General features: G+C 40.8%; 1 protein-coding gene across 1 annotated transcript in view; it reads left to right on the top strand.

The window, feature by feature from the left end:
- The window catches only part of C6H10orf90 (chromosome 6 C10orf90 homolog), a 655,134-nt gene that overhangs the window by 468,966 nt on the left and 159,981 nt on the right, over window positions 1-26,187 (top strand). The window contains exon 4 of the mRNA XM_069242456.1: window positions 17,834-18,055. Within this exon, the coding sequence (XP_069098557.1) occupies window positions 17,834-18,055 (222 nt within the window). The remainder of the gene's footprint in view (window positions 1-17,833; window positions 18,056-26,187) is intronic.

Here is a 26,187-nt window from a genome sequence, read left to right as displayed (position 1 = left end):
TATTTACAAGAAAGTGCTGCATTGTCATTGACACATCAGATTTCTTGCACCGGCAGCACATTTCCTAACGATGCTATAGATGCACTGTAGTTACAATACAGAACTCCATGGCAAATGTTTTCACAGATGAGTCAGAAATTCTGAACATCTGTTGGCACTAAAATGATGCATTGCTCGAGTTGTGTCATAAAAGGCCCATCGTTTGAAAATAGGCAATAAATACAGAAATATGTATAATTTTGAAGTAAAAGCTCACTGGCCTTGGATCATCTAAAGATGAAAATTAGCATCAATAAATACACAGATTTAGCAGGAGGATACAAAAGTTAAGAAAGAGAAAGCACAAAGGGAGTTGTGTAGTAAACATCTAGATATGAAGATCAAAAATAGGCATAAATAGATTGAAAGAGGTGGGTATAAGGATGAGAAAGTTGAGAATACCTTTCGATGCTGAGACCAGTAAAACTGAGTTAAAGTAGATGAAGGGGTTCTTATAAGAATCACAGTGCGAAATGTCATTCAAAGAGAAGGGATTTGAAATCTTCCTTGAATGAAAGGTGACAAAAAGTAGAGTGGAGAGGTAAGAGAAGTGAATTCCAGATGTTTACTATTATGATCCAGAAGGAGAGATTGTTGTACTAGAGACAAATAAATTATCCCTTGACATTTATAGCTTAGTATTCAGGCTTTGGAGTGAACCAAGTGTACAACCTTATGTGTGATAAAGGACATTTTGTAAAGGAACAGTTGAAAGCCATTACAGCTTCTGTAGAATTGCAGTGATGTGTATACATGTTTTACTCCTCTTAATGGGTGCGGTACAAGGTGTACTTTCTGCATGGCAGTTAAAAGAGAGTTGCTGTAGGCAAATCCTGAGAGAACTAAATATTGTACTAAAGGTTTGAAATCTAGTTATGTGTTATTTTAAATATTTAGTTATTTGATTATGTATTCTCACAACCTACAACATGGTATCCATTTATGTGAGATTGTTGAAGTTGTCTTTTGGAAATTCTGATGCCTAACGTTTTAAAAGAGTAAATGATCACATATGTGCAGTCAAGGTTATTTAACTACCCAGAAGGTGCTGAAAGATCTCCTAAGGTGACAATACCATTGTGAAGAAGCTAATAATTATTGGTGGGGTTGTATGGTAATTCTAACCTCACCAAAGATTAATAGCTTATTCAGAGTGTTAAAAAGTCAATGTTCTTATATAGAACTATTTGTGAATGACTCTGGATGTTGGATTGGGTAGGACCACCTAAAAGAAACTAAGGGGCAGATATAAAAAAAAGTGGTGCTGAACCTACTGCAGCGCCACTTTCCTTGTGCCCACTAGCGCCCCCCCACCACCACTATGTGTACGCTTTTTTTAAAATATGTCTCACCATGGTGCAGGGTAGGGGGCATTAGCATCATTTTTTTGCGCTATTGATGTACTCGGCAGGAGTAGCGCCAAAATCTTGGTGCGACTCCTGCAGAGTACAATTGGCCCAGTATAAATAATGGAAGCCCCCTTTTAGCACCTGCTCTGAGCAGGTGTTAAAAGTGCTGAAACAAATGGTGCAAGGAAATCTCTTAGATTTCATTGTGCCATTTTTTCGCCCCCCCCAACGGGGGAACGTCCCCTTGTATACATTATGCCTGGCACATACATAATGTAGCGCAAGGGTTTACAAAGTGATGCAATGCATGCATTGCGCCATTTTGTAAATATGGTGCAGGGAAAATGCCACTATGGAGCCGCCTTAGCGTAAAAAGAATTTCACTAATTGTTTCAAAGGTTATGTTAAAGGCTAAAGAGTAGCATCCATTTGTAAATCATCATAAGACTGCATGACGTCATTGTACTGCTGGTGTAATCTGCCTGTTTCTAGATGATGTCTCCAAGGGGTGCTTAGGGATTAACTTAGAGTTTGGTGGCAGGGTTACTCTGTCACAAATGTTACAGATATCCCAAGTTCCATGGACTATAATGGAATTGTAATACCGTGGACGGGATATCCATCACTCTTGTGAAGGAGTAGCCCCCTCTACCAAACTTCAATTCAGGCTCCTAGTCAAGATTAGTGAGGGTCATGACAGTATGGATCCTTTCGGAGAAAATTGTGACTAGATGAAAGAGCTAGAGAAGCTTCTCTTCTGCTGAATCTGCTGTGGACTGTTGAACAGGAATGTGGGAAACAAATTAGGAACAGTGCCATTGATACCCACATGGGTTTTAAAGGTTCTAAGTGGGTGAGTAGAGCATAGTATTGTGTTTTAAAAGCATCTGATAGCGTAGGAATAATAATTAGACATGAAGTGTCAATGTATAATGCATCATGCACCACATGGAGCACTGTAGCCTCAATGCAATTTGTTCAGAAGTTGTTTTTTTAATAAATGTTTTGCACTGTTTCTATTGAGAAACAATTTCATTTTCAATTAGCTTTACTATGAAAGAAAACCAAAAGCAGACTAACAGTTCCAAATGTTTTGGGCTTATCAGAGGGTTGCGTCAACAGTGGATGAACTTTGCCTCTTTTAAGACAACCAGTAATATGCCAATTTGTAGTGAAACGTTCTATTTCACAACATGGACTTCAGTAGCATTTCTGCATTGTAAAAGCCTACTTAGAACTAGAATTCACAGTTTTCAAATGTTGGTAGTAGAAAGAGCTAGGACAATAATCCACAAGAGCGCAGTTCAGTATTGACAATGTATTACTGATAAATATAGCCTATGGATGAAATTAATAAAAACTACATTCATCAAACCAATAATTAACAGTCTACTGATTGAATATAAAATACATTTCTGGGAAGAACAAAGGACCTTGGCCTGCCAGCAGAACCCTGGAATGAATGCAAGGGGAGGTCAATTGAGCAACATCCACTGCTAAGTAACTAGAAATGTAATAGGAGGTGTTTGGCAGAGACATTAGATGGTAAACTCAAAGAGGAAGCAGGACCTCCTAGAGTACCATGCTTATAGTAAATAGAGTTTTGGTGGGAAGATTGTGTTTGATTGTGGTCAGTTCCCGACCAAGTTATCTCTTATCCTCACAGGGGGTATCCTGGACTCTAAGCTACACTGGATTGGTTTTCCAGGGAAGGATTCTGGATGGGAAGAAACAACTCTGAGGCACTGGTGTCCTGCTTTTTTTAAAGTCCCTCTAAGCAGGTTGATTGTGATGGATTTATAATATGTGCCGCACTTGACAGACACTGCTTTACTGAACAAAATTTGCCCATAACTGTGTTCAAGTCATAAGCCACTACCATTGTTTCTTACAACACATTATAGGGTCAGTGGATTGATGGTAACCTTAGTTCAGACAGAAATCTTTGAATAACGCTGCTGAAGAAAAGTACCGTCCTATCACACTCCTAGCTTTCCTTGCAAAGATAATAGAAAGAGTATTAGCCACTTTTTAATTACACTGATAATGTTGATGCTGTAGAAAGTTGGCAAATGGGCTTTTTATCTAGGCTGAAGCACGGAAACTTTCTTTTCACTAAGTAGTTGCTGACAAGCAAATCTTGGGTGAGGGAAATGCAGCAGGATTGTTATTATTTGACTCATCTGCTGCATTCAATACAGTGGATTACAACATCTTGCTCGCACACCTAAATGAGACTGGTGTACTGGGTTTTCTAGTTAACTGTTTTTTCACCTTCTTGTAAGGCCATCCATAGCCAGATAATCTTCCCTTGTATACCTGGTGTACCCTAAGGTGCTTCAGTATCTCCCATATTATTTAACATCCATGTCAAACCATTGTCATAGCTGATCAGCTCATTTGGATTCTCCTTCATATGTTATGCTGAAGATAGTCAAATATTACTTTGCTTGGATCCGAAGCCCAGTGTGCATTTCTGAAGCTTCAGTCTTCTCTTACTGTGGTCGGGCCTGGTTGAGCAGAAGTTTCTGAAAGTAAATGAGGAAAAACCAAACTTCTTATGGAAGAGAAACATTTGCAGGTCTTGCAAGATAAGTACTTGCCTCATCCACTAGGGACATCACTTTTTTATAAATCTATGATACATCTCTGTTTGTTTACTGCTTAAGATTTGTGATTGCTGACTCAGGTGAAAAATTACTATTGTTATGTTATCATATAGACCATTCTGCTTTTCATCCCTATAATAACTATATACATAACTATTGCTGCATGTGAGTTTTCTAAAATTGGTTACTGCAGCATAGTCTACTTAGCCCTTCAAGATCAAGCTCTGGAAAAACACCAGTTAATTCAGAATTAAGCAGTAATGAAAACCAAGGGGCTATGAAAAATATCCTGTCACTCATACTAGACAGTCACTTCACTGGCTGCCACTAAAACAACTTACCATATTCAAAGCAGCCTGCTGGATGCTCAAAATCCACTACAATCAGCACAGTTCCTTCCTACCCTAAAGACAAATGCATGGCACTTCAATCAACCTCATTAAGTAGAATACCCTGAAAAATGTAAGTATATTAAAATATACATATACATAGCACACATGTAATTCATTTAACATATTAAACTACAAATACCAATAACATTGAAATGAAATGGTTGTAATTGTTTAGGTAAGTTCTTACTTGCTCTCACTCCCTCTCTCTCTCTCTCTCTTTATATATATATATATACATGTGTGTGTGTGTGTATGTGCATTAAAAATATATAAACAGTATTTTAATAATTAGCACCTTTATACATTAACATTATTAAGAGTAATTTAAAAATTACAACTAGCAAGCAAAACTCTAACAAAAACATATAAAACTTAATTCCAAAAATAAGATCAACACAAAATCAATAAATATAAAATTGAAATAAAAAATGATATGTTTAAATATTTAACATCAAATAAAAATGCATTATAAAAACATAAGAATCAAAAATAAACAGGGTTAGGTAAGGAGTTGAACTTTGAAAGAGTCATATTTACTACTCTAACTCCAATAGAAGCAAACGCAGGAAACATATTGAACTTCAGATGGGTAATATGTATTATTACCACTCTAATCTAAACAACAATAGGAAACTATTAGACTTTGTAGGAGCTAGATTTAGTATTCCCACTATAATGCTTGCAGAAGCAGGGAACATGTTAGACTTTGGAAGGGTTAGATTTACTATTCCCAGTCCAATTGAGCAACATTAGGGAAAGGATTGGAATTTGGTTGGGTGAAATTTAAATATCTTCCTACCAAACTAAGCGAAAGTAGGGAATGTTGGACTTTGGCAGGGTTAGAATTATTATTCCTACTCCAATTTAAACAACAGTAGGGAAGGTGTTGGACTTTTGAGGGGTTATATTACCTATTCCCACTCCAATGTAAGCTAAAGCAGGGTAAGTGGTGCGCGTTTGAGGAGTTTGATTTACTATTCCCACTTGAGTCTACACAATGATAGGAAAATGTTGGAGTTTTAAGGGGTCACATTTACTATGCACAATATGAAGTAAGCAAATCCAGTGAAAGTGTTGGATTTTGGAAGGGTTGCATCTACTATTAACACCCCAATCAAAGCACCACTATAGAAAGTGCTGGACTTTAGAGGGGTTAGGTTTACTATCCACACTAGGACATGAGCAAAAATAGGGAACGTGTTTTACTTTCAATGTGTTAAATTTACTCTTCCCACTCCAATCAAGGCAATCATAGGGAAAGTTGTGGGCTTTGGAGTGGTTAGATTTTTCATTCTGATTCCTAACCATCACAAAGTCAAATGCATAATCAAATGAAAATATTTACATAAAAACAAGTATTATTTATAGATTAATATACATGAATCTAATGGATAAAAACATTTTCAAATGAAATATTTGAAATGAAAACCAATAATAATTTCTACAAACTTTTCAAAATGTTATTTTCAAGTATGATATCAATGAATGATTCAAACACAACAAATAATCAGAATAACTATTAAACAATTAAATTATGTGCATACTTAATTACCAAATAATTATTTATTTAAAATAAGAAAATTAAAAATAAAAACTATAATTTATATGTCAAATAACTTACCACTATAATCTTTTCAATACCCAATATCCCACTACTAAATTAAAATTTTCTAAATAAAGTTTTTTTTAAAATGACACATTAAAAATGTAAATTATAAAAAAAATTATTATTATCATATTGCTAGTGCAGCATAATATTATATAATAAATAAATAACATATGCTACACTATTGGAAAACAATATTTAATACATCTATATTAAAGTGAACAATACCATACACAACATTTTTTATCCAAAAATATTATTCTATATTCTATCTGACAATGAGTAGATATTTCTGACATAATATTATTGTATCACATTATTCTATTCAATATTTTGTCAGAATACCTCCTGGATGAACAGCAGTCATGGCTTCAGAATGCAAGAAAAAAAAGCTCAGGACTAGACCATCCCACCATCCCCAGAACACTAGCAGGAGAATTCTTGCGAGAGTTAACATGCCAAGGAAATAGAGCGATCAGGCCAATAAAGCCATCATAGCTGAGCTGATGTTTTCAGCCAGTTTGAGAGGCACAAATGGTGTGCAGGCAGTTAAACATGGTTACAAGTGTCGCACAGTCCAAGATTCTGACCTAAAGCCTTGGTAAAGCCTCTATAGAAATGGTAACTGCAATTGTGAGAGATGTCCCTGCATGTCTGGACTCCAGTAGGAAAAAAGCTTGTCTACTAGGTAGTCCAGAGTGCAGCATCTGTACTAGAGTGGCCTTGAGCCTCACAAAGCTCCTCAGTGACCAGCCACCAGACAGGATGTTGTGGGACAATCCAAAATAGTTAGGCAAGGTGTGATGCAGAGGCATTGGCAAGGCAAGGCATTGTCAAAATCAAAACAAGCATACATGATTGGAAATGTAGCTAAAGAAATAAAATGTATAGCATGCATGTTTATATATCTAAGAATATGCAGTGATGACTGATGAACTTGCACACTATGTAGTTCATGACTGACTGCTTGTTACAACCTTTTGACTTCCATTGAAGTGAGCCCAGCAACCTTGACCTTGACAGAAATTGATGGAGATCCCAAGTAAAATGTATCTTGTGTCTGTTTTGACCAGTTTTGCTTTTTAAGATGATTTATTTTGTCACTTGAACTTTTGATTAATGTACTGTACTAGTGTGTCTGAAATACCATTCATGAAATATCAAAATCAGTTTACAAGGTTTCTGATCAACATTCACTTAATTTCAAAAGTCCCATGGGATTAATCAATTTCCTCTAATTACCTCCCACCCTCGGTGGAGTCTTTTTACTGTGTTGGTTTATGGAATTGGCGACATATAAAATTAACGGCGGGATGAAGGGAGAAGTTCTCTTCCAATTTCATCCCACTGGACAAGACGAGATGGAATGTGAATATTCACTAATGGATAAGGTACTAATTGGAGAGCTGTCTTTTGTGCTATTTTTTTATTGAAGCCATGGGTAGGTAGGCTGCCATTTTTGGGGAGTTTTGTTGTACAGTGCCGGAAGGATGGTCTTTTGCTTTTTTCCCTTTTTATCCCTTTTGACTTCAAAACTGGCAACATTATGGCCTAGTGCCTTATGCTGGTCTCCTCAGATGGTGATGTTTGTCTTTAGAGATAGGCCTTCTAGTGCCTTATAGGTGACATAATGGTCATGAGAAAGTCAGGGACACAGGCATGTAGGATGTTGCCAGAGTCTAAGTGGGAGAGGTCCAGGGCAAGGATGACAGCTTTGAAGCCCACGTTCCACTTCATGAAGTTATGATTTTATTCTCCACCACAGTGACAACTTTTACAAAGGTTCTGAATGTTCTTAGATGTGTGAGTTTTTAAGTGGTTAGCCTTGTTCAGGATCAACCAATTGATTTTTGCTTTAGATTGGAGACAGCAAGAAATATGATAGTGTTCCTAATGGGGTCATTTAATTATATTAATACATTTTCACCATGGGGAAACATTAGTAAATTAATTACATGAATTAGAAACCAGCATACAAAGATGGAGCTTTGTAATTGCATACTTCAGCAATCTGGTTATCTTTATTTTTTAAATGCTATTTGTGACAGTCAAGATTCAAAGAGAATGATGACAAAGGACACAAGCATGTCCTTTTTGACTGTATGTATGTATGTATGTATGTACGCATGTGGTATTTCTATAGTGCAAACTGAGCCAAAAGGCAGCACAGTGCTGTACTGTGAAGCTTTTGCACTTGTGGCAATTTAGAGGTGAATCTCTTCATGCTCCTTGTCCCTCTAGAATTCTCTGCCTGTAAACACAAGACAGCAAACCTATTAAGAACAGTCCACACTCTTAGCACAAATCCTTGACTGGGAGAACACTCAAGTGCACATTACAAGAAATATGATAGCAGCAATTTGTGTCAGTTCATACTCTGTCGTTGCCTTTTGCCAGGTGAGTGGTGGGGATTACAAGTGGCTCCGCAATACCACCTTGATGATGACTCCATTCTACAGCAGACAACAGGTGTTGAACCACTAGCACTTAATCTAGACAGATTATAAATTGTGTACCCCATGACAAGTGTTCTCTCATACAACTGTCTACTGAAAACTCAAAGAATAGAGTTTTTTTCAATTGTTCAGCATATATTGTTTATTATATGCTTCAACCATTTCCTCTGGTCATTATGTGTTTGTTTCATTGACTTCGCCACTACCCATGACCTTGGATTGACTGTGATAAATACCTTTTCTAAAAAACTAAATAAACTAGATTGCACAAAGTCCCTTTTCATGCTTCTTTCTAATTAATGTAATTATTTTACTGATGTTCCTGCGTGGATTCCCATTGGGATTGCAAGTGTTTACTCTCACCCTCTTTATTATTTGCACAAAGGTATGTCATGAAGCCATTTTAGATTCATATCCATCTCTCCTGAACATGGACTTGTTTGGTGCATGAAGGCTTTGTGGGATTTAGTTGGAGCTATGCACTCAAAATCCAGACACAAATGTGAATAAGTCCTTGAGTGTTGAGAATATCAGAAAGAGGTGTGTGCTGGTGCCACATTGTTTACATTGGATGAGGATAGGTAGGCATACACTAGGAAATTCATGAAGGTCATATATTTTCCTGACATACACTTGAGGTTTGTATCAGGTTACTTACTTGCCAAAGTTGATACACTACAACAGCACTTCACTTCTTTGAAGTTTTTCTGGTGTTGAAACATTCTGTAAAGGTTCAGTGTTGGAGTCCACATTGGACTACAAACAAGCGTTGATTGCTGCAAGGGGTCCGGTACTCTGGATATCGGTGCAGATTGGCTCTGGTAGGTCGTGGTGCCTTCTCACTTGGTGGAGATATGGATCCAAACTCCTGAAATATGGTGGCCTCCTCCTGGGTGGCGTGCCATATCGGTGGTGCCGGTGGTCAGCAGAACGATGAGCCGGATGTTGTGGTTGGAGCCTGGGGGGGGGTTCAGGAAGTGTATCCCCTACTTCAAGTGAGATGTTGACAGCTTGGTAAAGTTTTGAGGCTTTTGGAGGTTGCACAGCTGCACGACAAGTCGGGTTGTATGCAGATTCACTAGCCATGCTGCTGGAGGAGGTGATGACACTTTCTCCATAGCAGGCATTGTTTCTGGTCTCTGAGAGCATAGTCTCTTACCTCCAGTGAGTCAAAAACATGTCTGTGGTGGCAGGTTTGTCGATACCAGTCAGCCAGCACACTGGGGACTAGTTGATTTATTAAGATCGGGTGTTTGTTACCAACCACCATAGGTTTCAGTGAAGCCATTATGTAGCTGGGTAGTTCGTGATAGCAAGTCCCCAGTACATACCTTAAGAAGCCTGTTCACCTACAACATCTAGTAATCGAAATAGACATCACAGGGGCATATCTGCTCCTGCAGATATGTCCTCACATCAAACATAATGCACCCTGCCTTAGTGCTTTAAGGCCTTCTGTGGGGTTGACTTACATATACTTAGATGCATTGCCAGGTCCATGGCACAGAATTTATGTGCCATGTCTTGTATTCCCTTGTGGCTTGTCCCATAACATGCAATGTGCGATGGCAAGCTATGTGCAACTTTTAGAAGGGTCCCTGAGTGTGGCACAATACATGCTGTAGCCCTTAGGGACCCTCTGTAGTACCTAGGCCCTAGGTAACAGAAGTGCCACTTACTAAACTCAGAGGGGAGGAACATGGCGGGCGGCAGCAAGGTTGCGTGCTGAAACACGTACCTGAGCACCTCGGCGGATTTGCTCCGCTCCCCACGTTGGATCCGTTTGCTCCGCCGTAGCTGCCGAGGCAGTGCATGAGCACAGGGAGACGCTCGTGGATTGAAGAGGAGTCCGGGGCAGCAAACTGGATTCGAGCCACCCTGGAGCTCCGAAGAAGCCACTGGGCAGCGGCACGCGTTCCCCTCCGGGGGAACGTTGTCAAAGGCAGCACTAGCACCAGCTGCTCTGCAGTCCCTCGTGTGAAAGCAGCGTCCTTAGGGTTTGCTGAGTTGCAGGACCCGGTACAACGAATAAGGAAGCCAGTTTATGAGGCTGGGACCCTCACTTCTACCTCTTCACCAGCTAAAACGTTTTTAGCCACTACAGTTTCAAGTAAGGCTAAAACTTTGTGTGTGTATCAGGACAGTGTGGGGGTGCAGAAATTGGGAAATAAACAAGGAAATTTTTGCGAGAAGGAGGAGGACTGTAACATAAAAAAAACAAAAATAAAGCAGAGGTCTGTCAGGACTAGTACCAGGGTTACCCCCTCTCTTCGGGCATCTTTTAGAGCCCTCCCGATTGTGTCTTCCACTCTTGATTCATCAATGATAACAGACAAGGTTAGGGAGGGGGCATCTGCACCTAACTCTTTAGTAGATTTACCTCCTAAGTTACCCTTAGATTTGCACCCCAGGTCTAAGGAGGCAAACAAGGCTAGGGGGGATATTTTTGCGGCACAGGAAATTCTGCATCATCTGGCAGGGGTAGAAACTGAAGAAACACTACAGGTGTCTGATAGTTTACCTCGGAGTACTGCATCAGAGCCTATTACTTTGGAAACTATGCTTGTCTCACTGACGGAAAATATAAAAAAGGGGTTCTTAACCTCAGAGGCGAATCAAGCTGAAATAAGATAAGCCTGTGAATCTTTGGAGAAAAAAATAGATCTTTTGGCATTGAGAACTCAGGCACTTGAAGAGTCAGTTGAGACTATGAGAGAGGATTTGAGAAAGAATAAGGAAGAGATTCAACAGCTAAAAGGGACGGAACGGGACCTGCAGGAGAAATTGGAATATTTAGAAAATAACTCAAGAAGGAATAATCTTAGAATATTAAATGTCCCGGAGGGAGTGGAGGGGTCGAATTTGAAGAAGTATATAGTTTCTCTTATTAAAAAGGTAATCCCTTTGGATGAGACAGAGGCACAGATTATCAACGATATTCAGAGAGTGCACCGTGATCCTTTTAGGAGGAATACAAATATCAAGAAACTGCAGAGGATCTTGGTGAATTTTCAAACCTATTTGCTGAAAGAAAAAATTCTCGGAAAGGCATTAGATCTCACATCTTTGGAGATTGAAGAGATTAAATTTGAAATCAAGTCTGGCCTCTCTAGACTAACATTGAATAGGCAATGGAAGCTAGGAAAGCGTTTGGAGGAATTCAAAAATTTGGGTGCGGTAGCCCGGTTAAAATTTCCAGCCAACCTGCGCATGATGTTTAATAATAAAATGTTTAACATCAGGGATCCAGCTGTGGCGGATGATCTTATAGAAACTATAAGGAAGGGGAAGACGGTTTAAGGAAGCTGAGGAGCTCAATGCATTCCTAAAATAGGGCCTAAGGGCCTATCAATGGTGGTGGGGGTTCTCCCAGGGAGGGTGGGAAAGGGCACGGTAGGTTTTCTTTTGAGGTGCACTAAGAGGGAGGCATGCGGGAAAAAAAAAAATAACCTCATACACCTCAGATTTATTTTCATCTGGATAAGAGCCAGGGGGCCCAGGGAGGCAGGATGTAACTGGTGAAACTGGTGTCATGGAATGTCAATGGGCTGCGTGTGGGAGCTACGGCGAGGAGAGTTCTGCAATTTCTTAGGGACTCCCCAGCCCATATTATAGTTCTACAGGAAACACACTTGACAAAAGAGGAAAGCGTAGCTTTGTTTAGAACACAGAGATGGTTAGGGGATTTTGTTACTACTGAGCACAATTTCAACACAAAGGGATTGGCGATTCTAGTTAAGCGTCAGTTGAATGTCATCCTATCCAAGGTGTTAACGGATAAGTTAGGGAGATGGATTATACTTAGATTGCAGTTGGGGGGTAGGGCATTTACATTGGTAGGATACTATGGTCCCAACTGCGATGATCCAGCACCTCTTTTTTCCCCATCTGTTATGTTTCTCAGATCCAATTATTATGATGGGTGACTTTAATGTGATCCTAGACAATATGCTTGATAGGTCAGCAAAATCTAGGTCAGTGGGTACTCCAAAGTCTCAGCAATACCTAAAATTAATGATGAAGGACTTTAGTTTGTGTGATTTGTGGAGGCAGAGAGCAGGGCAAATGCAGGAATTTTCATTCCATTATCAAAAGTATGGCCATGCATCACGGATTGATTATTTTCTAGTGGACCACACTATGGCCCTCATTCCAACCCCTGGCGGTCATAGGTCGCTGGAAGCACCGCCAACAGGCTGGCGGTGCTTCATAAGGCATTCCGACCGCGGCTGTAAAGCCACGGTCGCCCAGCCGGGTCCGGCGGTTTCCCGCCAGATTACCCCCGGCTGGGAGAATCCTCCATGGCGGCGCTGCAAGCAACGCCGCCATGGGGATTCCGACCCCCTTCCCGCCAGCCTGTTTGCGGGAACGGGTGTCGTGGGGCCTCTGGGGGCCCCTGCACTGCCCATGCCACTGGCACGGGCAGTGCAGGGGCCCCCTAACAGGGCCCCAGCATGATTTTCACTGTCTGCATAGCAGACAGTGAAAATCGCGACGGGTGCAACTGCACCCGTCGCACCCCTGCAACACCGCCGGCTCCATTCGGAGCCGGCTTCAATGTTGCAGGGCCTTTCCCGCTGGGCCGGCGGGCGCTCCCTTGGCGGGCGCCTGCCGGCCCAGCGGGAATGTCTGAATGGCCTCCGCGGTCTTTTGACCGCGGAGCGGCCAAGTGGCGGTTCCCACTTGGCGGGCAGCGCCCGCCGCCCGCCAATGTAGGAATGACCCCCTATATGTCACTTGATAGAGACTATAGTCCCATTTATCGGACCATGTTGCAGTGACGTTAAGTTTGAGTTGTCCTCCTGAGGGAGGTGGGGTTAGATGGACTTTTGATCGGGCTCTTTTAATGGAGGATGAGGCAATTTGTACTCTTTGGAAGGAGGTTGAGGATTATTTTAGGGTGAACCAAGGGTCAGCATCAGGAGCGGTAATATGGGATACTTTCAAGGCACTGGTAAGGGGAAAAGTCATAAGTCTTGTGAGCTACAGGAATAAGAAATATAGAGAAGAAGTGAAAGTTTTAGAACAACAAATAGCTCTACATAATATTTACTACGATGGGGCGCAGATGAGACATACTTGAAAAATAAGATTTCTCAGTTAAAATTGCAGTTGGAATCTGTTTTACAAGCTAGGATTACTAAGCGATGGGAGGCAAGAGAGCAAATTCACTTTGAATATGGAGAAAACATGGGGAAATTACTAGCTTGGAAGAGTAAAAAGGATCAGGAGCTCAATATGGTTAAGGAATTGGTGGATACTCAGACAGGGGTTAGTGTTACATCTTCAGTGGCTATAGGGGAGGTGTTCTATAAGTTGTTTTCAGAACTCTATACGGAGGAGAGGGAGGTAAGCGAGGAGATGATTGGGGAATGGTTGGGAAGTGATATGCCCTCCAGTTTGTCGCAGAGTAAACAGAATGATTTGTCCAGACCGATCACGGAGGGGTAGATAAGAGCAGTGTTAAGAGAGAGTAAAAGTGGCAAGGCCCCAGGCCCAGATGTAATTCCAGTTGAGTTTTATAAAATGTTGGGGGATTATGTAATCCCCTTTCTTTTGCAATTATTTCCAGAGATTTTTGAGTATGGTGCCGCTTTTCCGGCTTCTTGGCATGGGGCTACTATTTCACTTATTTTAAAGCCTGGTAAGTCTTCATCGAAGTGTGACTCTTATAGACCTATTTCCTTGTTAAATAGTGACTATAAGCTCTTTGCTAAGATATTGGCGAACAGGTTGAGTATGGGTGTGAGCGATTTGGTTCATCCGGATCAGAGGGGATTTATTACAGATAGATTTTTATATGAGCAGACGTTTAATTTGATGGGGGCCATTGACCTAGCTACTACTTTCCAGGACCCCTTGGCAGTTATAGCGGTAGATGCAAAGAAAGCTTTTGACAGAGTGAATTGGAAATATCTATATAGGGTTCATGATTGTTGTAATCTGGGGCATGAATTCTACCATGTAATTTGATCTATGTATCAGGCACCCGAGCTAGGCTGTTGGTTAATGGTGGTTTAACTGATTCCTTTAAGATTACAAGGGGTACCAATCAGGGTTGTCCTCTCTCTCCTTTGTTATTTAACTTATATATAGAACCATTGGCTAGGACAATCAGGCAGGATTTGAGAATTTCCCCATTCAGGAGCAAGGGTTGGGTGAAGAAAGTAGCTTTGTTTGCCGATGATCTACTTATCTATACCTCTGACTTACTGACAACAATGCCTGCTTTGTTGGCTATTACGGAAGAATTTGGTAAGATTTCAGGCTATTGTATCATTTCGAATAAGACCAAAATAATGGTCTGGAATACAAAGAGTGTAAATTGGCATACTACGACTTGAATGAGCTACTTAGGTTTGTCAATTGTTCACTATTTGAAACAAATACCTGCAGTAAACATTAGGTCGGTTATAACAGAGTGTAGCAAGTTAATGCTTGGTTGGTTACATCTGCCGCTCACCGTTATTGGGAGGGTGAATCTGATTAAAATTATAATATTGCCCAAGTTACATTTTCTTTTCAATTCTATTCCTTTACTTATCAATAAAACATCATTGGTTTTGTGTCAACAGAAAATAACCTCCTTTATATGGGCACATAAAGGCCCTAGGATAGCTTGGAAGAAGCTGCGTAGGAAAAGAGAGAAGGGGGGGTTTGACTCTCCCGGATGTTCAGTACTATGCGTGGGCATTCCATCTGAGGCATACTAGTATGTTGTTTGCCTCTCCAGATCTGTCAGTAGCGGGTACAATGTTTAATTGTACGGTGGCTACTGAAAAAGGGGGTGAAAGGCATTTCTTATATAGGTTTGGGGATTCCAAGTTTTTCAAGAAAGTGAAATTGAAAATATTACAAGATGCTGCTAAAGTTTGGTTTGAGGTGCGTCGAGTGGCGAAGATTCCATATTATAGTCTGGGTGCTCCAGTTTCGTATTCCCCAGGTACTCCTGAATGTTTAACAGATGTACTGGCTCGACTTCTTAAGAGGGCAGGAGTTGAAGTGTGGGGGGATCTGATTAATGCAGGGACCTTGTTGTCCTGGGATGAGTTTACAGAAATGACAGTGCATCTCAGTTGAAAAACCTTAGTACCAGTGAGCAAAAAGTAGAAGTGCCCATGTCCAAAAGGGGCACTTTCCAACACAAGTTCTATGTAAGATTAGCATACAGGAAGTAAAAAGGTTCCATTAAAATAATACATACAAATTAATCTGCATGGTGAACCTAACCTTTGAGTCACAATCCCCATACTCTAGCATCACTTGTGTTGGTCTTGCTTCCCCATTCCCCAGAACTCTTTTTGTAACTTTTTGTTACTCTTTAGTCTTGAAGGACTACTGTTGTTTCAAACTGGTGCTCATTTGACTCCACAACTTTAGAAAGTCAGACAGTGGACTTTGTTAGAATTAAACCATCCACATTGTTTGCACATAGGAACTAATTGCACTCTGTGTTCTTGTATTTTGTAAGGGACTCTCTTGATATGGCATTTTAGGGTTCTTTTAAAAACATTGGCCACTTTTAAAGCTATTTAATTTTGCTATTTGGGCAACTCTTATTTTGATGCCGGGCCTAGTTTCTGTCGCAGTCCAACCATGATGATAGTGACAAAGGAGGTGCAAATGCAAGCCACCACTTTTAGAAGTTGTGCTTGTGAAAGTGAATTATGAATTGCACTAGCTCCAATTGTAGTCCACATATCTAAAGGTCAGAAAATAATCTTATGCGTACATGAAAATATTTGTGTCCATCATTTCCCGTTATTTACTAAAAGATATAAATCAGGTTGAAAATATTGGTGCTAACTTTTTCTACAAACCTGATTTGACACCAATATCTAAATAACTCCCTTAGAAGTGTAATTGGTAGGTATTGGAATCTCTGGGTAGGAAAAAACGTAAGTGACTGTCAGGCCTGTGCAAGTGCAATGCCATACATGTGTACATTATTTGTTTGAGTTGTAAAATTTAGAAAAACACAAAGCAATGTCATCGCTTTGCCAATGTTACTTTGGACCAATTGTTTATCTGATATTTCCAAACGGTCATGACATCTACCGTGATGTGAGTCATGTACATGACACATACAAGGTCTTGATAAGTAACGTACATGACACACAACAGGATATAAGTCTGAAACCCTGTTTTAAATTAACATACAAGGGTTATAAGGGGACATTCTTAAATACGAGAAAGTGAATGTATACTAAGTGCCACAGTGTGTCTGGAGAGAGCAGAGAGAAATGATTATGGTTCGTTTATGTTACAACTCAATAAAATAGATTATGGTTAGTTAATGTTAGAACTCAATGAAAAATAACTGCAATGCTTTCATGAACTGAAAGTGCAGCCACCGTGATCAAAAGCTTGGCGGAACATTTAATGCATGCTGTTATTTTTGCCCGAGGCAAAGGTGAGTCTCCATAGAGTTATCTTGGCCTCGTTAATTTAATAGGAAAACATCTTCTGATTTTGCTAAGGTGGTGTGTGAGCAGAAAAGTCAGCATTTGCTTAATAGGAACATCAGTGTTCTTAGCAGCCGTGACCAGAGTAATAGACATATTCCATTAGAACGTGATGCACTCGGTGGATTCTCTCCTGTGATTCAATGATGTACACGTCAATGTGCCTCGGCGAACGAGCAGACACGAGCATTGCCCCAGCAGAGATTAAACATCCTATTTAAGATGTTCCCAAATCACATGACAAAACCTCACCGAGATTCTAAAGGATGCTAATGAGGTTATTTCTATTATGTACCACATCATGCTATATTTTATTCACCACTTTTTCTTGAGGCAGCTGGATACTTAAAAAATGAGATAAATACTCCTAGCCTAGAATCGGCTTTGGGTAGAGACCTTGCTCATGGCTGGACGACTTTGTTGTTTATCTCACGATCCTGCTCCTAATTCAATGACTTTTCTGCCTAATCTTGTGATTATCCCTCCCCAGAGCATTTGAGTCTCACAATGTTCTGATAAGATGATGCATCCTTCCACTGCTTATGTCATTCGTTGCTTTGAAATGCACAAGAACTTGGGAGGGAATATTTCCCCCTCTCTCTCTCCTTGTTCCTCTACTCCCCATCCACTTCACTTCCCTCTTCTCTTCATTTTCACTGTGCAATCTTGGATGTCTGCTTGTTAGGGATAAAACTAATAGACCTTTGTTAGCCAAAACAATGTATTAAGCTCAAAACCCAGCAACCGTTATTCAATTCTCAATTGCTAACCACGTCCAGGTAAGTCTTCCAAAAAATGGTGTTGTAATTATGCAATGAGCATTATCGTGAAAAACAATGTTTTCAAATATTACTTTAAGCATTTATTTTCCAAGATCATTGTCTTCTAGTTCAAATATGCATTTTTCTTTTCAACAGGACTGTGGTCTCTCCTTGGTTCACCCAAAAAGCAGGATACAGACATTCAATTGGCCTTTGTAGCATCCTGTGCCTCAGTGAAAGAAAGCATTCCTTTCCGGAAATTCTCAACAGTACTCTATCAGTCTTTGGATTCTCATTTTCCTCCACCAAAAGAAGTCACAAAGAAATGCAACACCCTTGCTGAAAATCATCCACGAATGGGCAACCTCATCTCATCAGGTAACCAATACTGTTAGATCTGTGCTGCCATGCTAGAAATGGGGTCTTTGGTTGACAGTCAGGTTACCCCCTGTTCAAGCAAGGAACCTCACTCTAGTCATGGTAAAAGAGAATAACCCTCAGTTAACCTCTGCTTACCCCCTTGGTAGCTTGGCAGAGCAGTAGGCTTAACTTCAGAGTGCTAATGTATTTGTAGGCTTAACTTCAGAGGTGTAATGTATTTGTACCAACACACACAGTAACTTAATGAAAACACTACAAAATGGCACAACACAGGTTTAGAAAAATAGGAAATATTTATCTAAACAAAACAAGACCAAAACGACAAAAATCCGCAATACACACGTCAATTTATTAATAAAAATGCAAAAAGAGTCTTTAAGTAGTTTTAAACACACACTAACGCTGTCAGCGTGAAAAAAGTACCTTGGGTGCGTCAAAAATAACCCTGCATGTCATGGGTGAGTGCGCATCAAAAAAGGGCTTGCAATGCGTTGATTCCACTCATGAGCCGGACCTTGCGTTGTTTCTCCTTTCGCCGGGTCGGGCGCGTAGTTTCTTCTCTCCGCAGGAGAGCGATGCGTCGATCTGGTCAGCACTCTCGGGTCCAGGCATGCCTTGCGTTGTTTTTCCACACCCAGTCGTACTTGAGACGGAAATCCCGCCGCACGATGATCTGAAAACCCCACAGCGCGGGTTATGATCTCCCAGCCTCCGTCAGCAATGCTGCGCGTTGTTTCTCCAGCTCCGATTCGGTCGCGTTTCCTGCGAGCGTCGTTTCTCAGCTTCAGAGCCACCGGCGCATCGTTTCTTCAGCTGCAGATTGGAGTCACGTAGATCTTTCCCCGCACAGCTCTCTGTGCGTGGTTTTCCTTGTCTTTAGGCTGCCAGCTTCTCCTTTCAGGGTCCGAGGAACTGGATGGGTACCACAGGGCAGAGTAGGAGTCTCTCCAGAGACTCCAGGTGCTGGCAGAGAGAAGTCTTTGCTGTCCCTGAGACTTCAAACAACAGGAGGCAAGCTCTAAATCAAGCCCTTGGAGATTTCTTCTCAAGATGGAAGGCACATAAAGTACAGGCTTTGCCCTCTTACTCTGGCAGAAGCAGCAACTGCAGGATAGCTCCACAAGGCACAGTCACAGGCAGGGCAGCTCTTCTTCCTCAGCTCTTCAGCTCTTCTCCAGGCAGATGTTCCTGTTGTTTCCAGAAATGTTTCTAAAGTCTGTGGTTTTGGATGCCCTTCTTACACCCAATTTCTCCTTCGAAGAAGGCCTACTTCAAAAGTTTTTTGAATGTGAAATCCTGCCTTGCCCAGGCCAGGCCCCAGACACTCACAAGGGGGTCGGAGACTGCATTGTGTGAGGACAGGCACAGCCCTTTCAGGTGTGAGTGACCACTCCTCCCCTCCCACCTAGCACAGATGACCCATCAGGAAATGCAGACTATACCCCACTCCCTTTATGTCACTGTCTATTGTGAGTTGCAACCAGCCCAACTGTCAAACTGACCCAGACAGGAAATCCACAAACAGGCAGAGTCACAGAAATGGTATAAGCAAGAAAATGCTCACTTTCTAAAAGTGGCATTTTCAAACACACAATCTTAAAATCAACTTCACTAAAAGATGTATTTTTAAATTGTGAGGTCAGAGACACCAAACTCCACATGTCCATCCGCTCCCAAAGGGAATCTATACTTTAATCAGATTTAAAGGTAGCCCCCATGTTAACCTATGAGAGGGACAGGCCTTGCAACAGTGAAAAACACATTTAGCAATATTTCACTGTCAGGACATACAAAACACATTACTATGGGGGTCATTCCAACTTCGGCGGGCGGCGGAGGCCGCCCGCCAAAGTTCCCCCGCCAGAAGACCGCACCGCGGTCAAAAGACCGCAGCGGTCATTCTGGCTTTCCCGCTGGGCCGGCGGGCGACCGCCAAAAGGCCGCCCGCCGGCCCAGCGGGAAAGCACCAGCAACGAGGATGCCGGCTCCGAATGGAGCCGGCGGAGTTGCTGGGGTGCGACGGGTGCAGTTGCACCCGTCGCGATTTTCAGTGTCTGCCAAGCAGACACTGAAAATCAATGTGGGGCCCTGTTAGGGGGCCCCACGATACCCGTTCCCGCCAGCCTGGTTCTGGCGGTGAAAACCGCCAGAACCAGGCTGGCGGGAAGGGGGTCGGAATCCCCATGGCGGCGCTGCTTGCAGCGCCGCCGTGGGGGATTCACAGGGGCAGCGGGAAACCGCCGGGAAACCGCCGGCTTCCCTTTTCTGACCGCGGCTTTACCGCCGCAGTCAGAATAGCCCCAGAAGCACCGCCAGCCTGTTGGCGGTGCTTCCTCCGTCCCCTACCCTGGCGGACTCGGACCGCCAGGGTAGGAATGACCCCCTATATGTCCTACCTTAACCATACACTGCACCCTGCCATTGGGGCTACCTAGGGCCTACCTAAGGGGTGCCTTACATGTAAGAAAAGGGAAGGTTTAGGCCTGGCAAGTCGGTACACTTGCCAAGTCGAATTTACAGTTAAAACTGCACACACAGACACTGCAGTGGCAGGTCTAAGACATGATTACAGAGCTACTAATGTCGGAGGCACAACCAGTGCTGCAGGCCCACTAGTAGCATTTGGTTTACATGCCCTGGGCACCTCTAGCGCACTTTACTAAGGACTTACTAGTAAATCAAATATGCCAATCATGGATAAACCAATCAACCATACAATTTACATAGAGAGCATGAGCACTGGTTAGCATTGGTAAAGTGCTTATACTTAAAAAGCCAACAGCAAAAGGCCAGAAAAAATAGGAGGCAGGAGGCAAAAAGATTGGGGATGACCCTGCATAAACTAAAAAGTCCAACATGCCACAAATTAGATCTGCTGTTAAAATACATTTATCTATAAAGTACACACGTTTACATTTGAATAAAACACATGCTAAATGCCAATTTGTAGTAGGTAACCTTACCTAAATGTTTTAGGCCCATGAATAAGGTGCTGAACGTAGAGCATGATAGCCTAACTGTTGATGCCATGTTATGTAAAAAATAATGCATTGTCAGTGAAAGACATGTTTTCACATTGAATAGTTGTGCAGGATGTTTTTATACTCTTCTCTACAGATGTTACAACTTCAGAAGACTAATTTTAGCTAGTGAATAGACACTTGTTTTGTATCAGACAACTAATAGTAAGGGTCCAACCAAGAGGAGATGTAAACAACATGAAGGGTGTTTCATGGGAAGAAGATTGTGGACCACAAGAAAACAACATTGTAACTTCCAAAGGACAAATTTGTGAAAGTCCATTATATTCTGTTGATAGAATGGGGAGTGTGCTTATTCCCAGAAGTTGCTGATATACTATTTGTGGATGAAGAAGACAAAAGAAAATAATGTTGCAACATAGAATTTGTGTGCTTTAATTAGTGTGTTTCCCTAGAAAAGGGCGGATTCCTTTCCAGACATTCTGGCTGAATCCTTGTCTCTCATCTTCTAGACTTCTCTACATGAGAGGTTATTTATCCTAATTCTACATATCTGCTGATTCGTGACTGTGAATAATTTCTAGTCCTATTTGTGAAGGCTTTATGCTTCCACATTGATCTCCCTTTCTCTTATCAGAACTCTGCATTGAGGTTCTGAGCTGACACCTTTTTTCCTCTTAATACCAATCTTATTTAGAAAATAGGGAGTTTCCTTTATGAAACACACTTGCTGTTTTATCACTATTGTGGCTGTGTTCTTAAGAAACATTTTGTTCTACTTTATAATCAAATATTGAATGTTGGATTTTATTAACTTCTAATGCTGAAATCTAAAGAGTAGTGCCTAATGAATAAATAGATCAAAAGACTAAAAGATCTGAAAATAAAACCATTTAACTAACTCGCTTTATTGACTGAATTTAAAGTCTCTAATGATTTTTTGTTATTTTTGATGTTTGTTCATCATTTTTCTTTGTCAATCAACAACGATTCATATGACCAGTGTCAAGAGTTATTTAATGATTATACTCGAAGACAGAGATGTAGAAAACCCCACTTCCTCAAGTGTTAGCCAGATGACCATTTGTGTCACAAGATAGAGGAGCTGAATTAAGTTATCCTAACTTAAATTGCCCATGTTTTTTAAGCCTAAAGCCCGCACATAAAGACTGAGGGAGCTGTGGTTTCACAAATGGTTTCAGTGGTGGTGTGCGTATCAATAGGGCTCTGCAATGCCATTATCCGACTTGAAGAAGTCTGAGATCCCAGGATAGTTGAAAAATAATAAGATGTTATTTGTTTACCAGAGGTATGTGGTACAGATTTAAGAGGTACCATCAAATGCAAAATTGAAATAGGGACTACAGTGATTTGTTGTGATAGCACTACTATTGATTGGTGCTAGTGAAACCTATTTTGCAAAGGGGAAGCTATGGCAGTAAGGGTGATTTCCCGCTGGTCGAGATTTCATTCCTGTGTGTGTGTTGTTGAGTTGAAAGTTATTAAACCTCATCTCTGATTTGTTTCTTGTGTGAATGGTCTACTTTTATTTCTATAGTGGAGCACTTATATCTTTATTGTGCTTGCTTATAGTTGTAGATTTTGTGTGTAAGAGAATTGTAAAGGATGGTTAACCGCTGCAAGGAGTGAGGAGTTACATCATACAGTGCCACGCTGAATTAGGTAAATTGATGTGAAGTGCTGAGCTCAGCTGAAAGCTTTTTTAGGTTTGTGAAAAAAGAGTTGTGACAGGGTAGGAAGACAATATTGACTATACTGAATTATGAACAGAACAACAACATTGACTTTTTGAAGTTGATTATTGGTCATTCATTAGAAAATTATTGCAAAAAGTGAAATGTTTACAGCTCTTAGAGATTCGATGAGGTGAGACGTTTGAGTTCCAGTTCTGAAGGGTTAAGTGGCACCACTATAACGTATGGCACCTCATTGTATGGTGACTAATTTAGAGTTTCATACAAGTTTTTGGCTTTGTCAGTGGTGCAAGATCACATGAAATGAAGGACGTTTTAAATATCTGAAATATGGTACTGTTGATTCAAAGATTACTGTAAATTTACATGATAAGCTATATGAAATGAAGCCACCTCCTAAACATACACAGTATGAAGTGTTAAATGTATGTGAGACAACAGCTCATGTAAAGGAGAAAGAACACAACCAGAATAGAGCAAGGAGAGCAATGCAAAAATGTGCAGATGCTCAGTGAGATGAAGGGCAACAAAGGTGGAGGAACTCTATGGTCGAGGGAGCTAGTATGTATTCCGCTATCACCACAGAAAATAATCAGAAACAGGTTAGTGATGATGAGGAAGCTGCAAGGAAAACAGACACTGATAGTGGCTCAAGGGATGACATTTTAGACGCCTTGTTATCTTCATGTCCACCACCGTGTGTGGCTACCACAATTAATATAGATGGTTTTAGACTGAGGGACCACTTTCAGCAATTCTGATTGTTACTGCACCTACTGAAGCAACCCCTTCTGTAACTCTTCTGGATATTACTACTTCAATTGTGGCTGTTTCTGACCCAGTAGCACAAACTGTATCAGCACAGATATTAGCAGTGCTGGTTGCTACAACTTCAATAAATATTGTTCAGAATACTGTTACTGAAGGTGTCGTAGGAGGAGTGACTGCTACAGGGTTTATCACAACATCACAGAATTCACAAATTGTTGTCCAGACACAACTACAAAATTGACAATCATTGAGAAAAGGGGGGATTGTCTTCGTGGCACCAATTGTATTGGGACAAACAAGATCATTTGATGATGGAATTTTCCCCCATTGTTTTGAGGAGATTTCTGAGAATAAAAGAGTGAGAGAGACAGAAAAAACCCTCTAATAGGTAGGAAGAGTGGGGCCTTTAGATGTGCCAAAATTGAAGGTAGAAATAGAAACAATTATTAGAGAGTGCTTGTACATTTCACATCTGATTCAGTATCAGGAAAACAAACTGATATATTTAAGTAAAGAAAATACAAGATGTGCAACTGCCATCCATGATAAATTAACTGAATTGGTGAGAAAATATGAGGCCGACCTTTCTAAAAGTGTTACCTTACAGAAAAGATAGAGTACACAACAGGATAAAGAAGCTATTGTGACAATGAGGTCTCCCGGAATGAGAATATATATTGCAGAAAGAAACATCGAAAAAGAAAAAAACAACCAACCTAAACTATTGGTAAGCCAGCACTCATAGAAGAGTTGAAGTTTAACTTTCCCCTAGAAGGGAAATACCAGATGGAGAATATGTTCATGTGCCATGGAGTGGAGATGATTTCCCAACATTTCCAAACAATTTTCCAAAGTTGAGGGAGAATCCTGCACAGTGGTATATGCAGGTTGATAGGCTTGTAAAAATGTAGACGTTATGTGTACTGATGTGAATACCTTCTTTGATATTGTGGTACTGAGTGTTTTGTGGGCAAAATGTAAGATGCATAAGCCACATTTTGAACTTCCAAGAGATGTGCATACCAGTGCACTTTCAGCCGTGTTAATGACTAAATACTAAATATGAGGTGATTACCTTTTTGTAAGGGAAAGAGCTAGCGAGAGACATTGATTGGTTAGTGGAACTAATCCGGAAGCTAAAGAGTCAGATCATACTTACTTTTGATGACTGTTGCAATTGTTTAAACAACACAACTATAAAAAAATACCAAAAAGGGAGATATGGGGAGTTTTGTGTCAAAGTTCAGTCTTGGATTACAAGCAGAGATCAGTATGCACACACAACAGACTGTGATTTGTTAGCAGACAAAACATTTAGATGAGATCCTTAAGTATGCAAAATACTGCAGTGATGAGCAGGAGATGAAACAGAAGAAATTTAAGGAGAAGTTTATGCCTGTTCAAACAAAGCTGGCTCAAAAGGGATTACAGAATCAATCACATAGAGGAAATGTTGGTGGAATGAAAGGTGTTGGTTTTCAAGCTGGAGATCAAAGTGGCAAAAAGTGGAGATGGTGTTTCACAAGGAAGGGGTTAGAGTGTTTTGGCTGATCCAAATTCAAGGCTAGATGTTGCTGCATTGAAGAAAACAACTCCTCTCAATATTGAAACAGGCTTGGACATTGGAAGAGAGACTGTAGACAGAATCAGAATCGAGTGTGTGGATTGTCACGTACAAGGAATGAATCAAATGCAAATGCTCCAATTCAGGTACCTGCCCAGTGAATTCAGATGCCAATGCAATCACAGATTCCTATGATTCAGGTCCCACAAGCTTTGATGGTCCCACATCATATAGGTAATGCCAGATCCAAAAAGAATTATGTTCCCAAAGCAAATTCAAATCCAAACCAAAATCAGAACCCATTTCAACAGTTCCTTATTTTTGAGAATGAGAGTTTCAATGCTGACAATTCCCAATGACGGTGCCTGAGGGAGGAGTAAGATTGCATACTTAACACAATATTAGAGTTAGACCAAAGTGGACCATTTGTAGATGGAGAGGTTAGTGGTAACCAAGTGTCATTTAATGACACAGGAGCTACTCGTTCCATTGTTAGAACAGCAGATGTTCCAGACCTACCCTTATTGAGAAAGAAGATTCAATGGAAGTTCCTGTAAAATTAGGTCCATTTGAGGAAAATAATCAATTTGTAGTATGTGATTCGAGAATTGTAAATCTATCAAGAAGGGGCCTTTGGTGAAAGTTAAAGTGCGCTATATACTGCATACCAGAAGGTGTTGAATTTCAAGGGCATGATAAAGATGTTGAATTTAAAATGGCCAGACAAAATACAGCCATATGTTTGTAGCATATGAGAATGACGGGGAAAGTATGTCCATATTGAGAGATACAGTCAAAACAGAAGTATGGGATTTTGCAGGAAACAACATCAGACTTCTTAAGGTTGTAGAACCAGTCTGAATAACAATAAAACCAAATGCAGTGTTCCTGAGAACACCACCGTATTATTTAACACCAAAAACAGTGGCTGGAACAATGCCAGTGAAAATACGTAAAAACAAGGAATTTTGAAAGAAACTGCCAGAAGGCCTTGCAATTCACTCATTATACAGAAGCACAATGAGAAATACAGGATTGTACAGGGTCATCAAAGAATGAGCAACATGGGTGTCTCATGTTATCACATGGTATGAAATC

Source organism: Pleurodeles waltl, chromosome 6, assembly GCF_031143425.1.
Source record: "Pleurodeles waltl isolate 20211129_DDA chromosome 6, aPleWal1.hap1.20221129, whole genome shotgun sequence".
NCBI lineage: Eukaryota > Metazoa > Chordata > Amphibia > Caudata > Salamandridae > Pleurodeles > Pleurodeles waltl.
This window is presented reverse-complemented; position numbering and strand designations above follow the sequence as displayed.